The sequence below is a fragment of the Mauremys reevesii genome, linkage group 8, assembly GCF_016161935.1.
Source record: "Mauremys reevesii isolate NIE-2019 linkage group 8, ASM1616193v1, whole genome shotgun sequence".
NCBI classification, from domain to species: Eukaryota; Metazoa; Chordata; order Testudines; family Geoemydidae; genus Mauremys; species Mauremys reevesii.
This window is the reverse complement of record NC_052630.1, coordinates 80,889,455-80,905,348: the sequence shown is the minus strand read 5'-3', so window position 1 is coordinate 80,905,348 and position 15,894 is coordinate 80,889,455. Positions and strand designations below refer to the sequence as shown.

The 15,894-nt window shown below is 44.8% G+C and overlaps 1 protein-coding gene across 2 annotated transcripts in view; it reads right to left on the bottom strand.

Annotated features, from left to right (window-relative positions):
• The window catches only part of LPAR3 (lysophosphatidic acid receptor 3), a 44,753-nt gene that overhangs the window by 15,086 nt on the left and 13,773 nt on the right, over nucleotides 1-15,894 (bottom strand). For both annotated transcript variants that reach the window (XM_039486668.1, XM_039486665.1), the window contains one exon: nucleotides 12,474-13,230. In XM_039486668.1, coding sequence (XP_039342602.1) covers nucleotides 12,474-13,209 — 736 coding nt within the window. In that variant the 5' untranslated portion in view covers nucleotides 13,210-13,230. The remainder of the gene's footprint in view (nucleotides 1-12,473; nucleotides 13,231-15,894) is intronic.

Genomic DNA, 15,894 nt, shown 5'->3' with positions numbered 1-15,894 from the left:
CTAAAGCTCACTTCTTCGGATGCATAGAATGGAACACACAGACAGGAGATATTTATACATACAGAGAACATGAAAAGGTGGAAGTATGCATACCAGCAGGCAGAGTCTAATCAATTGAGATGAGCTATCGTTAGCAGGAGGAAAAAAAACTTTTTGAAGTGATAATTAAGATGGCCCATAGAAGGTGTGAGGAGAACTTAACATAGGGAAATAGATTCAATTGGTGTAATGACCCAACCATTCCCAGTCTTTGTTTAAACCACAGTTAATTGTATCTAGTTTGCATATTAATTCAAGTTCAGCAGTCTCTCTTTGGAGTCTGTTTTTGAAGTTTTTTTGTTGCAAAATTGCCACCTTCAAGTCTGTCACTGAGTGGTTAGAAAGGTTGAAGTGTTCTCCCACTGGTTTTTGAATGTTATGATTCCTGATGTCAGATTTGTGTCCATTTATTCTTTTGCGTAGAGACTGTCCGGTTTGGCCAATGTACATGGCAGAGGGCATTGCTGGCACATGATGGCATATATCACGTTGGTAGATGTGCAGGTGTACGAGCCCCTGATGGTGTGTCTGATGTGATTAGGTCCTGTGATGGTGTCACTTGAATGAATATGTGGACAGAGCTGGCATCGGGCTTTATTGCAAGGATAGGTTCCTGGGTTAGTGTTTATGTTGTATGGTGTGCGGTTGCTGGTGAGTATTTGCTTCAGGTTGGGAGGCTGTCTATAAGCGAGGACTGGCCTGTCTCCCAAGATCTGTGAGAGTGAGGATCATCTTTAAGGATAGGTTGTAAATCTTTGATGATGCGCTGGAGAGGTTTTAGTTGGGGCTGTAGGTGATGGCTAGTGGTGTTCTGTTATTTTCTTTTTTAGGCCTGTCCTGTAGTAGGTGGCTTCTGGGTACTCTTCTGGCTCTGTCAATCTGTTTTTTCACTTCAGCAGGTGGGTATTGTAGGTTTAAGAATGCTTGATAGAGATCTTGTAGGTGTTTATCTCTGTCCGAGGGATTGGAGCAAATACGGTTGTATCTTAGAGCTTGGCTGTAGACAATGGATCGTGTGGTGTGTCCGGGATGGAAGCTGGAGGCATGTAAGTAAGTATAGCGGTCAGTGGGTTTCCGGTATAGGGTGGTATTTATGTGACCATCGTTTATTAGCACAGTAGTGTCTAGGAAATGGACCGCTTGTGTGGATTGGTCTAGGCTGAGGTTGATGGTGGGATGGAAATTGTTAAAATCTCGGTGGAATTCCTCGAGGGCTTCTTTTCCATGAGTCCAGATGATGAAGATGTCATCAATGTAGCGCAAGTAGAGTAGGGGTGTTAGGGAACGAGAGTTAAGGAAGCGTTGTTCTAAGTCAGCCATAAAGATGTTGGCATACTGAGGGGCCATGCGGGTACCCATAGCAGTGCCACTGACTTGAAGATATATATTGTCCCCAAATGTGAAATAGTTGTGGGTGAGGACAAAGTCACAAAGTTCAGCCACCAGGTTAGCCGTGATATTATCGGGGATACTGTTCCTGATGGCTTGTAGTCCATCTTCGTGTGGAATGTTAGTGTAGAGGGCTTCCACATCCATAGTGGCCAGAATGGTGTTTTCTGGAAGATCACTGATGGATTGTAGTTTCCTCAGGAAGTCAGTGGTGTCTCGAAGATAGCTGGGAGTGCTGGTGGCATAGGGCCTGAGGAGAGAGTCCACATAGCCAGACAGTCCTGCTGTTAAAGTACCAATGCTTGAGATGATGGGGCGTCCAGGATTTCCAGGTTTATGGATCTTGGGTAGCAAATAGAATACACCTGGTCGGGGTTCCAGGCATGTGTCTGTATAGATCTGTTCCTGTGCTTTCTCAGGGAGTTTTTTGAGCAGATGGTGTAGTTTCTTTTGGTAATCATCAGTGGGATCAGAGGGTAATGGCTTGTAGAATGTGGAGTTAGAGAGTTGCCTGGCAGCCTGTTGTTCATATTCCGACCTATTCATGATGACGACAGCACCTCCTTTGTCAGCCTGTTTGATTATGATGTTAGAGTTGTTCTTGAGGCTGTTGATGGCATTGTGTTCAGCACGGCTTAGGTTATGGGGCAAGTGATGTTGCTTTTCCACAATTTCAGCCCGTGCACGGTGACGGAAGCAATCTATGTAGAAGTCTAGTCTGTTGTTTCGACCCTCTGGAGGAGTCCATGCAGAATCCTTTTTATTATAGCGGTGGTAGGAAGGATTCTGTGGGTTAGTATGTAGTTCAGAGGTGTGTTGGAAGTATTCTTTGAGTCGGAGACAGTAGGATTCTAGGTCACCGCAAAACTGTATCATATTCGTGGATCTGGAAGGACAAAAGGAGAGTCCCCGAGATAGGATAGATTCTTCTGCTGGGCTAAGAGAATAGCTGGAAAGATTAACAATATTGTTGGGTGGGTTAAGGGAGCTATTGTTGTGGCTCCTTGTGCCATGTAGCAGTTTAGACAGTTTAGTGTCCTTTTTCTTTTGTAGAGAAGCAAAGTTTTTGTTGTAAATGGCTTGTCTAGTTTTTGTAAAGTTTGTCCATGAGGAAGTTTGTGTAGAAGGTTGGTTTTTCATCAGAATATCTAGTTTAGAGAGTTCAGTCTTAATCTTCCCCTGTTTGCTGTATAGGATGTTGATCAGGTGGTTTCGCAGTTTCTTTGAGAGTGTGTGGCACAATCTGTCAGCATAGTCTGTGTGGTATGTAGATTGTAATGGATTTTTTACCTTTAGTCCTTTTGGTATGATGTCCATCTGTTTGCATTTGGAAAGGAAGATGATGTCAGTCTGTATCTGTACGAGTTTTTCATGAAGTTGATGGATTTCCACTCCATACGGCTAAATGCAGTGCCTTGCCTAATGACAGGTTTCAGAGTAGCAGCCGTGTTAGTCTGTATCCGCCAAAAAAGCAGGAGGACTTGTGGCACCTTAGAGACTAACAAATTTATTTCAGCATGAGCTTTCGTGAGCTAAAGCTCACTTCTTGGATGCATAGAATGGAACACACAGACAGGAGATATTTATACATACAGAGAACATGAAAAGGTGGAAGTATGCATACCAGCAGGCAGAGTCTAATCAATTGAGATGAGCTATCGTTAGCAGGAGGAAAAAACTTTTGAAGTGATAATTAAGATGGCCCATAGAAGGTGTGAGGAGAACTTAACATAGGAAATAGATTCAATTGGTGTAATGACCCAACCATTCCCAGTCTTTGTTTAAACCACAGTTAATTGTATCTAGTTTGCATATTAATTCAAGTTCAGCAGTCTCTATTTGGAGTCTGTTTTGAAGTTTTTTGTTGCAAAATTGCCACCTTCAAGTCTGTCACTGAGTGGTTAGAAAGGTTGAAGTGTTCTCCCACTGGTTTTTGAATGTTATGATTCCTGATGTCAGATTTGTGTCCATTTATTCTTTTGAGACTGTCCGGTTTGGCCAATGTACATGGCAGAGGGCATTGCTGGCACATGATGGCATATATCACGTTGGTAGATGTGCAGGTGTACGAGCCCCTGATGGTGTGTCTGATGTGATTAGGTCCTGTGATGGTGTCACTTGAATGAATATGTGGACAGAGCTGGCATCGGGCTTTATTGCAAGGATAGGTTCCTGGGTTAGTGTTTATGTTGTATGGGTTGCTGGTGAGTATTTGCTTCAGGTTGGGAGGCTGTCTATAAGCGAGGACTGGCCTGTCTCCCAAGATCTGTGAGAGTGAGGGATCATCTTTAAGGATAGGTTGTAAATCTTTGATGATGCGCTGGAGAGGTTTTAGTTGGGGGCTGTAGGTGATGGCTAGTGGTGTTCTGTTATTTTCTTTTTTAGGCCTGTCCTGTAGTAGGTGGCTTCTGGGTACTCTTCTGGCTCTGTCAATCTGTTTTTTCACTTCAGCAGTGAAGTGAACCTTCAAACCTGGAAATCCTGGACGCCCCATCATCTCAAGCATTGGTACTTTAACAGCAGGACTGTCTGGCTATGTGGACTCTCTCCTCAGGCCCTATGCCACCAGCACTCCCAGCTATCTTCGAGACACCACTGACTTCCTGAGGAAACTACAATCCATCAGTGATCTTCCAGAAAACACCATTCTGGCCACTATGGATGTGGAAGCCCTCTACACTAACATTCCACACGAAGATGGACTACAAGCCATCAGGAACAGTATCCCCGATAATATCACGGCTAACCTGGTGGCTGAACTTTGTGACTTTGTCCTCACCCACAACTATTTCACATTTGGGGACAATATATATCTTCAAGTCAGTGGCACTGCTATGGGTACCCGCATGGCCCCTCAGTATGCCAACATCTTTATGGCTGACTTAGAACAACGCTTCCTTAACTCTCGTTCCCTAACACCCCTACTCTACTTGCGCTACATTGATGACATCTTCATCATCTGGACTCATGGAAAGAAGCCCTCGAGGAATTCCACCGAGATTTTAACAATTTCCATCCCACCATCAACCTCAGCCTAGACCAATCCACACAAGCGGTCCATTTCCTAGACACTACTGTGCTAATAAACGATGGTCACATAAATACCACCCTATACCGAAACCCACTGACCGCTATACTTACTTACATGCCTCCAGCTTCCATCCCGGACACACCACACGATCCATTGTCTACAGCCAAGCTCTAAGATACAACCGTATTTGCTCCAATCCCTCGGACAGAGATAAACACCTACAAGATCTCTATCAAGCATTCTTAAACCTACAATACCCACCTGCTGAAGTGAAAACAGATTGACAGAGCCAGAAGAGTACCCAGAAGCCACCTACTACAGGACAGGCCTAAAAAAGAAAATAACAGAACACCACTAGCCATCACCTACAGCCCCCAACTAAAACCTCTCCAGCGCATCATCAAAGATTTACAACCTATCCTTAAAGATGATCACTCACTCTCACAGATCTTGGGAGACAGGCCAGTCCTCGCTTATAGACAGCCTCCCAACCTGAAGCAAATACTCACCAGCAACCGCACACCATACAACATAAACACTAACCCAGGAACCTATCCTTGCAATAAAGCCCGATGCCAGCTCTGTCCACATATTCATTCAAGTGACACCATCACAGGACCTAATCACATCAGACACACCATCAGGGGCTCGTACACCTGCACATCTACCAACGTGATATATGCCATCATGTGCCAGCAATGCCCTCTGCCATGTACATTGGCCAAACCGGACAGTCTCAAAGAATAAATGGACACAAATCTGACATCAGGAATCATAACATTCAAAACCAGTGGGAGAACACTTCAACCTTTCTAACCACTCAGTGACAGACTTGAAGGTGGCAATTTTGCAACAAAAAAACTTCAAAAACAGACTCCAAAGAGAGACTGCTGAACTTGAATTAATATGCAAACTAGATACAATTAACTGTGGTTTAAACAAAGACTGGGAATGGTTGGGTCATTACACCAATTGAATCTATTTCCCTATGTTAAGTTCTCCTCACACCTTCTATGGGCCATCTTAATTATCACTTCAAAAAGTTTTTTTTCCTCCTGCTAACGATAGCTCATCTCAATTGATTAGACTCTGCCTGCTGGTATGCATACTTCCACCTTTTCATGTTCTCTGTATGTATAAATATCTCCTGTCTGTGTGTTCCATTCTATGCATCCGAAGAAGTGAGCTTTAGCTCACGAAAGCTCATGCTGAAATAAATTTGTTAGTCTCTAAGGTGCCACAAGTACTCCTGTTTTTTTTGCGGATACAGACTAACACGGCTGCTACTCTGAAACCTGTCATTATGCAAGGCACTGCATTTAGCCGTATGGAGTGGAAATCCATCAACTTCATGAAAAAACTCGTACAGATACAGACTGACATCATCTTCCTTTCCAAATGCAAACAGATGGACATCATACCAAAAGGACTAAAGGTAAAAAATCCATTACAATCTACATACCACACAGACTATGCTGACAGATTGTGCCACACACTCTCAAAGAAACTGCGAAACCACCTGATCAACATCCTATACAGCAAACAGGGGAAGATTAAGACTGAACTCTCTAAACTAGATATTCTGATGAAAACCAACCTTCTACACAAACTTCCTCATGGACAAACTTTACAAAAACTAGACTAGCCATTTACAACAAAAACTTTGCTTCTCTACAAAAGAAAAAGGACACTAAACTGTCTAAACTGCTACATGGCACAAGGAGCCACAACAATAGCTCCTTAACCCACCCAACAATATTGTTAATCTTTCCAGCTATTCTCTTAGCCCAGCAGAAGAATCTATCCTATCTCGGGACTCTCCTTTTGTCCTTCCAGATCCACGAATATGATACAGTTTTTGACCTAGAATCCTACTTACTCAAAGAATACTTCCAACACACCTCTGAACTACATACTAACCCACAGAATCCTTCCTACCACCGCTATAATAAAAAGGATTCTGCATGGACTCCTCCAGAGGGTCGAAACAACAGACTAGACTTCTACATAGATTGCTTCGGCTGAAATTGTGGAAAAGCAACATCACTTGCCCCATAACCTAAGCCGTGCTGAACACAATGCCATCAACAGCCTCAAGAACAACTCTAACATCATAATCAAACAGGCTGACAAAGGAGGTGCTGTCGTCATCATGAATAGGTCGGAATATGAACAACAGGCTGCCAGGCAACTCTCTAACTCCACATTCTACAAGCCATTACCCTCTGATCCCACTGATGATTACCAAAAGAAACTACACCATCTGCTCAAAAACTCCTGAGAAATCACAGGAACAGATCTATACAGACACATGCCTGGAACCCCGACCAGGTGTATTCTATTTGCTACCCAAGATCCATAAACCTGGAAATCCTGGACGCCCCATCATCTCAAGCATTGGTACTTTAACAGCAGGACTGTCTGGCTATGTGGACTCTCTCCTCAGGCCCTATGCCACCAGCACTCCCAGCTATCTTCGAGACACCACTGACTTCCTGAGGAAACTACAATCCATCAGTGATCTTCCAGAAAACACCATTCTGGCCACTATGGATGTGGAAGCCCTCTACACTAACATTCCACACGAAGATGGACTACAAGCCATCAGGAACAGTATCCCCGATAATATCACGGCTAACCTGGTGGCTGAACTTTGTGACTTTGTCCTCACCCACAACTATTTCACATTTGGGGACAATATATATCTTCAAGTCAGTGGCACTGCTATGGGTACCGCATGGCCCCTCAGTATGCCAACATCTTTATGGCTGACTTAGAACAACGCTTCCTTAACTCTCGTTCCCTAACACCCCTACTCTACTTGCGCTACATTGATGACATCTTCATCATCTGGACTCATGGAAAAGAAGCCCTCGAGGAATTCCACCGAGATTTTAACAATTTCCATCCCACCATCAACCTCAGCCTAGACCAATCCACACAAGCGGTCCATTTCCTAGACACTACTGTGCTAATAAACGATGGTCACATAAATACCACCCTATACCGGAAACCCACTGACCGCTATACTTACTTACATGCCTCCAGCTTCCATCCCGGACACACCACACGATCCATTGTCTACAGCCAAGCTCTAAGATACAACCGTATTTGCTCCAATCCCTCGGACAGAGATAAACACCTACAAGATCTCTATCAAGCATTCTTAAACCTACAATACCCACCTGCTGAAGTGAAAAACAGATTGACAGAGCCAGAAGAGTACCCAGAAGCCACCTACTACAGGACAGGCCTAAAAGAAAATAACAGAACACCACTAGCCATCACCTACAGCCCCAACTAAAACCTCTCCAGCGCATCATCAAAGATTTACAACCTATCCTTAAAGATGATCCTCACTCTCACAGATCTTGGGAGACAGGCCAGTCCTCGCTTATAGACAGCCTCCCAACCTGAAGCAAATACTCACCAGCAACCGCACACCATACAACATAAACACTAACCCAGGAACCTATCCTTGCAATAAAGCCCGATGCCAGCTCTGTCCACATATTCATTCAAGTGACACCATCACAGGACCTAATCACATCAGACACACCATCAGGGGCTCGTACACCTGCACATCTACCAACGTGATATATGCCATCATGTGCCAGCAATGCCCCTCTGCCATGTACATTGGCCAAACCGGACAGTCTCTACGCAAAAGAATAAATGGACACAAATCTGACATCAGGAATCATAACATTCAAAAACCAGTGGGAGAACACTTCAACCTTTCTAACCACTCAGTGACAGACTTGAAGGTGGCAATTTTGCAACAAAAAAACTTCAAAAACAGACTCCAAAGAGAGACTGCTGAACTTGAATTAATATGCAAACTAGATACAATTAACTGTGGTTTAAACAAAGACTGGGAATGGTTGGGTCATTACACCAATTGAATCTATTTCCCTATGTTAAGTTCTCCTCACACCTTCTATGGGCCATCTTAATTATCACTTCAAAAAGTTTTTTTCCTCCTGCTAACGATAGCTCATCTCAATTGATTAGACTCTGCCTGCTGGTATGCATACTTCCACCTTTTCATGTTCTCTGTATGTATAAATATCTCCTGTCTGTGTGTTCCATTCTATGCATCCGAAGAAGTGAGCTTTAGCTCACGAAAGCTCATGCTGAAATAAATTTGTTAGTCTCTAAGGTGCCACAAGTACTCCTGTTTTTTTTGTTCTTAGTTTGTAAACTTCTTGTGCTGGAGACACAGGCCTCCTCCATAGCATTGCTATCTGAGAATTATATAGTACAGACAGAAACTGTCTTCTTTACAACAAAGCTATTCCTTCTTAATAGCTGCTACAAGACAAATGCACTAAATACCATTATATGTGCAGGATGGTTATGAAAGAAGCTATTCATTGTTGGACAGATAAGATATATCTCTACCAGTTACTAAAGCAGGATGCTCAGGGTCATCTTGTTTTCCTTAGCATTCTTAAGCGCTTACTGCAGAGCTTGTATCTGCAACTTTTAAAATCCTAGGAGCCGATTTATATTTGAAAACTGAGGAGCCCAGTTAAACAAAACATAAACCTGGCTTTTGCACTGCTACAGCCACTGAAGAATCACAGAACCACCTCCCACGCCCCTCAAGCCTCAAAAACAAATGTTTCTGTGCTGTCTTTTATGGCATCAGAGCTGGACAAAGTCTTTACTAAGTCAGCCCCAAAGAAACGGAAAGCCCTATTCATAGATTTTTAAGTCTAGAAGAGACCATTAGATCACCTACTCCGACCTCCTATATAATACAGGCCACAGAATTTCCTCCAGTTACTCCTGCATCGATCCCCATAACTTTCATTTGACTAAAGCATATCTTCCAGGAGGCATCCAGTCTGAATCTGAAGTCTTCAAGAAGATAAAGAATCTACCACTTCCCTCCATAGTTTCTTCTAATGGTTAATCACCCACACTGCTAAAAAAAATTGTGCCTTATTTCTCATTTGAATTTATCTGGCTTTAACTGACAGCTTCTTATCAGCTGGCTATGATTTAATTACTGGTGAATATAAGATGACTGAGCTATTAAAGCAGAATGGATATTTTCAATATCCTTTTAGAAAAAACAATTGTTGATTAAGTGACACAGAAACTGGATGATACAGGGGATTCATAATGAAATTCTGAGGCTTTTTGTTTCTGGGTCACTAGATAAAATCTGGCCCCAGTCTGTAGGAACTAAAAGTTGTTAAAAATTGATGGAGTTAGTGGCGTATTTGAAATGAGTTAGAGATCTCAGACTGGATTCCCCACTCTGTGAAGGCCACTTTGCATTGTGTAAGGAGATAACTGGCAATCTCAGCCAGTGGAAAGCTGCAGAAAGTGATTCTACTTCCTGCACCAACTGCAATCTTCCTTCCCCAGTGGAAAAAGGGTTGCATTAGGGGCGGGAGAGCTGAGCTGTATCCTCCACGGGGTACAAGATCACCTCAGCACAGCACCTGTGCAACTCAGACTGTGATGGGATGGGCAGCCCTGACTCAGAGAACTGCAACTGGCTCCCTACAATGCCCCCAGACCCCTTCACTCCCTCCATACACAACTTCTCCTACTACTTCCTAATTACACTGTTAAAGCACCATCGCCACTGAAGCTGTTTGGCCCCTGAATAGTGAAATTACAGAGGCAGAGATCTCAATGGGCAGAGTCTCTTTTTCTCATTCCCAGAAATGGAACAGGTCTCAGATACATTGGTGGGATGGTGGAGGCTGATTATACCGGCACCCTCTGTCAGTCCCTTGTGGCCAAGTGGATGCAGTGTCACCAACTCTCCTGATTTCTCCATGTGTCCAGCTAAAGCTGGAGTCGTCTTGCCAGGATGCCAACAGCTCCAGCACTCCTGTGAATTTCAACCCTGCCTATGGGGAGAAACCCACTCTGATTGGCTGCCTTCACCACTTGCCCGGGGACGAGCAACCAATGAGGGCTGCTGTTGGAGGTATGCAGAGTTCTCCTCTCCTACTGCTCAAGAACTGAATGGAGTTCTGGGATAGAAGAAGGGAGACACCAGTCTCACAGGAGGGGAAGGGGAAGCAGAAAGAGCCGAGCAGCTCAGGGCAGCCCTGCTCCATCCTCCCTCCCTGCGAACAGTGGGTCAGTCAGCTCTGTTCCTCCCTCCCCGCAACACCCAGCTTGGGAAGGGGGAGAAGGCGGTGCAGCACCACCACCACCTTCAGAAGCTTCCAACCTCAGAAGTTTCAGGAGAAGAACTGGCATGGGAACTGGGCAAATGTGGAGCCAGGTGGGAGGTGGACTGGCAGATGTAGAGAGTGAAAGCACCTGCAGCTGAGGCTAAAATCACTTTACCCAGCAAGATTTGGCAACCCTAACTATCTCACACACACTGGGGATGGGCAAGAGGAGTTCAAAAATCAGATGACAGGCAAACACACATACAGTAGAACCTTAAAGATACGAACACCAGAGTTACGGACTTACCGGTTAACCAGACACCCTGTGAAATCAGAAGTCCTCAATCAGGCAGCAGTGCAACCACCAAAAAAATAAAAAAAGCAAATACTGTATTGCCTCAGGGCTTCAGCCACAGGGGGGTTCGGGCTACAGCCACAGGGTAGGAAGGGGTGGGGGTCAGGGCTCTGGGCGGAAGGGCAGCTCAGGTCTTCTGACCCTCATGAGTACCAGGGCTCAAGGGTTTAGACTAGGGGGCAGCACTGGGGCTTGGGGTTTCAGTCCTGTGGCTCTGTTCCTGGCTTCAGCCCGACGGGGAGTGCCGGGGCTTGGGGCTTTAGCTACAAGGGGAGCACTGGTTTCAGCCCCAGTGCTCTCTCCGTAACTGAAGCCCCAAGCTTCACCCCCAGTTGAAACCAGGAGAGGAGCCACAGGGCTGAAGCCCCAATCCCTGGTGCCCTACATGGGGCAGAAGCTGGGAGTGGAGCCACAGGGTTGGAGCCCCAGTGCTCCCCCGCAGGTCTAAAGTGCCGAGCCCCAGTTCTTCCACAGGGCTAGCCCTGGCGGCCCCTAGGATCAGTAGCCCCCCCGCCCAGAGTCCAGCAGCCCCAACACCTCCATGGCTGAAGTCTGTAACGTCTTATTCAGAGTTCCAGACCATTTCAAAGTTACAGACAATAGAACAATATACCCATAATAGGAGTATTGTAATATTTGGTGCCCTGTTCAATGGTGAAAACTTTCTCTCTCTATTTAAAAAGTGTTAAGAGAAAGAAAATAAAGTGCCCATCCAGGACTCTAGATGACTATAACAGTATCATTAAAATACAACATAAACCCAGCAGTTTTTCCAAAAAGGGAACCAATCCACAAACATTCCCTCAACATGCACTCCAGTACGAGCCCTTATCACAACTCCCCCTCTCCGAAAGCTTGGGCAAGAAGATGGGCCAAATTGTGTGTCCGGAAAGTCAGCAAAACTGAGCTTTTACAGATTAACAGTGGAGAAATTAATCTAAGGTTGAACGCCCCACATTGATAGCTCTCTCTCTGATACGGAGAGAGAGCTGTCAACTCTCTGTGGGCTATAGCTGTAGCAATATGGCACAGTGAGATAGGCAGGTCTCAAGCAGTTTTAGAGTTCATTGGTCAAATCCTATACCTACAGGTTAAATACCCACAAAACTCACTCTCTGGCTGGGATTTTCAAATTCAATGTGATTTAGGCACCTAACTCCCTTAGACTCCTTTGCAACTCCCAGTTTTTATTATTTTAATCCAGACAAATATGTTGGTAATGTTGCAGTGAATTTTGTCAAACCTTCTCCTTCCAGAGACTTTTCTAAATTTTTTTTAACTACAGAAAAAACACATTTTGTATCATTTTGCCTACAACCAAACTGTCTAACCAGCTACCAGATGAGGAGACATTTGGTCTACAACTTGATTGGCCCTATGCTTCGTAATTTTTCACGGTGTGACATCTTCTATCGCCTAAGCAAGCACTGGCATGTCAATATCCAAGAGATTTTAAGTTATTTTTGACAGGCACACGAATCCTTATACATAATTTTCAATATCGTCTTACCTAAGACGGTCATGACTGTCTTCATAAGCTTCATTGGTGTCCTCCTACGGCTGATGGATCCACTAGTGTGTGGAGATAAGACATTAGTTTTCCTCTGGACGTACATGTAGATTCTTAGGTAAACCACCACCATAATGAAGAAAACAACTAGATTGGAGACAGTCCAGAATATCAGATAACTTCTGCTATAAATAGGAGCCAGGGAAGAACAGGTTGAGATATTGCAAAGGCAGTTCCAACCCAAAGTAGGCACAGCCCCCATAAAAATAGCAACGGCCCAGATCAATAAAATTAAAAAAGTGACTCTTTTCTTTGTGAGGTTACTGTGAACCCTCATCCGCACTACTGACATGTGTCGCTCAACAGCTATCACAAATAAATTAGCCAGAGAAGCTGTCAGGCTGGTGTCCAGAAGCCCCTGACGCAAAAACCACCGATTAACAGTTAGCGTTTTCGACACAGGGCCAGTGTTGAACATCAAGTATACATAGGCAATGCCAGCAAAAAAGTCTGCAGCAGCTAGATTGGCCAGCAGATAGTAGAAGGGGAAATGAAATCTTTTGTTTTTGACCACGGCTGCTATGACCAGTGAATTTGAAATAAAAATAAACAGGCAGAAGAAGGTCCCAAAACATAAAACAATAACAAGGTTTGTCCCTGACCACTCATCTACTGTGTCAGTGTTGCTCATGTTATAAAAAAAGTCCATACGTTTATCATAGTGGCATTCGTTCATCCTGGATCAGGGCCTTACATCCTAGGAGGGGAAAAGAAAACATGAATTAAATTTCATACCTTGTCTTTGCTTGAAGCACTGTGCTACAAATACTTTGAGTATAAATGTTCCCAGAGAATAATTTTCATATCAGGTAGAATTAGTGCAAAAGGAAATGCAGCCTGAAGGAAAAACTGCTCTAATATAGTCACTTTGATTAGGCCCCAATTAAAAAAATAAATAAATCACATGCTGAACTTGATCTTGATGTCAAATGTGACTTAAGCAGAAGCTTAAAGTTAAGCAAGTGCTAAACTGCTTTGCTGAATCAGGGACTTAAACATTAACTAGTTAACTCTTTTGCAGATGATGAAGCTGAAGCTCAGAGTTTTAGTGATTTGCTTGAAAATACATGGAGAGCCAAAAACAGAACCCTGATCTTCTTACTCCCAGTCCTATGTTTGAACCACAAGCCCATCATTTCTCCCAATACCCAGCTAAGACAGCAAAACACAGAAATCCTACATCTTTTCCAGTTTACTAACCTAGCAACATAAAACTTTTACTTGTGAAGTATTTTCCTGTTTCTGAAGCATGTTAATAGATATATATAAATATACACTATTTAAGGCATATATTCTCAATGCATGCACAAAACTCCTATCAGCAGTAAATTAGTTTATATGAATGGATTTAAAGGTGAAAATATGTTGTATTACATTTTAGAATAACTAGGTCCAAGGGTGCAGAAGACAGAAAACTGGTGGGGGAGGGGGCTTTGGTTTGTGAAAATAAAAGTAAAGTGTTGGCCATGGCTTCTGGACTGATAGCCCTGTAGAATAAAGTCTCCTATTCATCCACAAGGAAGGCGAAGCATAGGTAGCAGCAGTGGCATGAGCTTTCATACACTGTGTCAACACTGTTTTGGACTGATCACTACTAAAGATGAAGAGAGGGATAGTTCATTCTCCCTATTACTTCTCACTTGGACCTGTCTGGGTTGACTATCAACATCAGCCAGGATAGTGTTATTGTGATATGTTCACTAGGAACTGTACTGAGCTCCAACGGATTTAATGCAGAAGATTATACAGCCATCAGATGGCACTGACTTTCAATAGTCTTGGCACAAAAAGTGGAAGTGTGCTAATAAAATTCAGAGGACACAGAGTTAGAAGGTATTGCCAATACAGAGGAGAAGTGGAATTTCATAAGATTTGGATGACCTTGAAAACTAGAACAACAGAAATGGGATGAAATTTAATAGTGCAAAGGGCACCTAGGGCAGGGGTAACTATGGCCCGTGGGCTGCGTCAGACCTTTTAATCCAGCCCTTGAGCTCTCACTGGGGAGCGGGGTCTTGTCCCACTCCGCACGTGCCGTGGCTCCGCACAGCTCCCAGGAAGCAGCTGGCATGTCCCCCCTTCGGCTCCTACATGTTGGGGCAGCTAGGGAGCTCCACATGCTGCCCCCGCCCCAAATGCCAGCTCTGCAGCTCCCATTGGCCAGGAACCGTGGCCAATGGGAGCTGCAGGGGTGGCATGGTGCACAGAGCCGCCTGGCCACATCTCTGCATAGGAGCCAGAGGAGGGCATGCCACTGCTTCCGGGAGCTGCCTGTGGTAAGCCCCACCCAAAGCCTGCACACCCTTGACCTCCTCCCATGCCCCAACCACCTGCCCCAGCCCTGATCTCCCTCTCACCCTCTGAACCCCTGGGTCCCAGCCCAGAGCACCCTCTTGCACCCCAAACCCCTCATCCCCAGCCCCACATCAGAGCCTGCAACCCCATCCAGAGCCCTCACCCCCCCAACCCAACCGCCTGCCCCAGTCCAGAGCCCCTCCTCTGCACCCCAACCCCTACCCTCAGACCCCTCCTGCACCCATCCTGAACCCCTCATTTCTGGCCCCACCTTGGAACCCGCACCCCCAGTCCGGAGCCCATACCCCTCATCCCGGAGCCCCCTCCTATACTCCAAACCCCTCTGCTCCACCCCAAGCCCGCAGCCCCCTTCTGCACACCAAACCCGTCATCCCTGGCCCCACCCCAGAGCCCGAACCGCCAACCAGAGCCCTCACCCCCTCCCGCATCCCAACCCCCAATTTTGTGAACATTCATGGCCCACCATACAATTTAAATACCCTCAGGCCAAAAAGTTTGTCCACCCCTGATCTAGGGTCTAACAACAAGAATTCATGCTATACGCTGGGAACGTATCAGTTGGAAGCGACGGAGAAGGAGAATGACCAATACACCCAGGTCTATCACAGGATGACTGAGTCACCAACATGATGCTCATAGTCATGAAAAAAGTTAATGCACCCCTAGGATGCATCAGGTGAGGTATTTCCAGTAGGTATAGGGAAGTGGTATTTCCATTATACAAGGCACTGGAGAGATCTCATCTGGAATACTGTGTGCCATTCTGGTCTCCCAGATTTAAGAAAGATTAATTCAAACTGGAACAGGTGCAGAGGAGGGCTACTAGGATGAACAGAGGAATGGAGAGCCTCCCTTATGAGAGGAGACTCACAGACCTTTGCTTGCTTAGCCTAACCAAAAAAAAAAAGACTGAAGGAAGATATGATTCTTTCTATAAATACATCAGAGGGATAAAAACTGGGGAGGGACGGGAGTTATTTAAGGTAAGGACCAATGATGGCCTAAGAAAGAACAGTTACTCACCTTCTCATAACTGCTGTTCTTC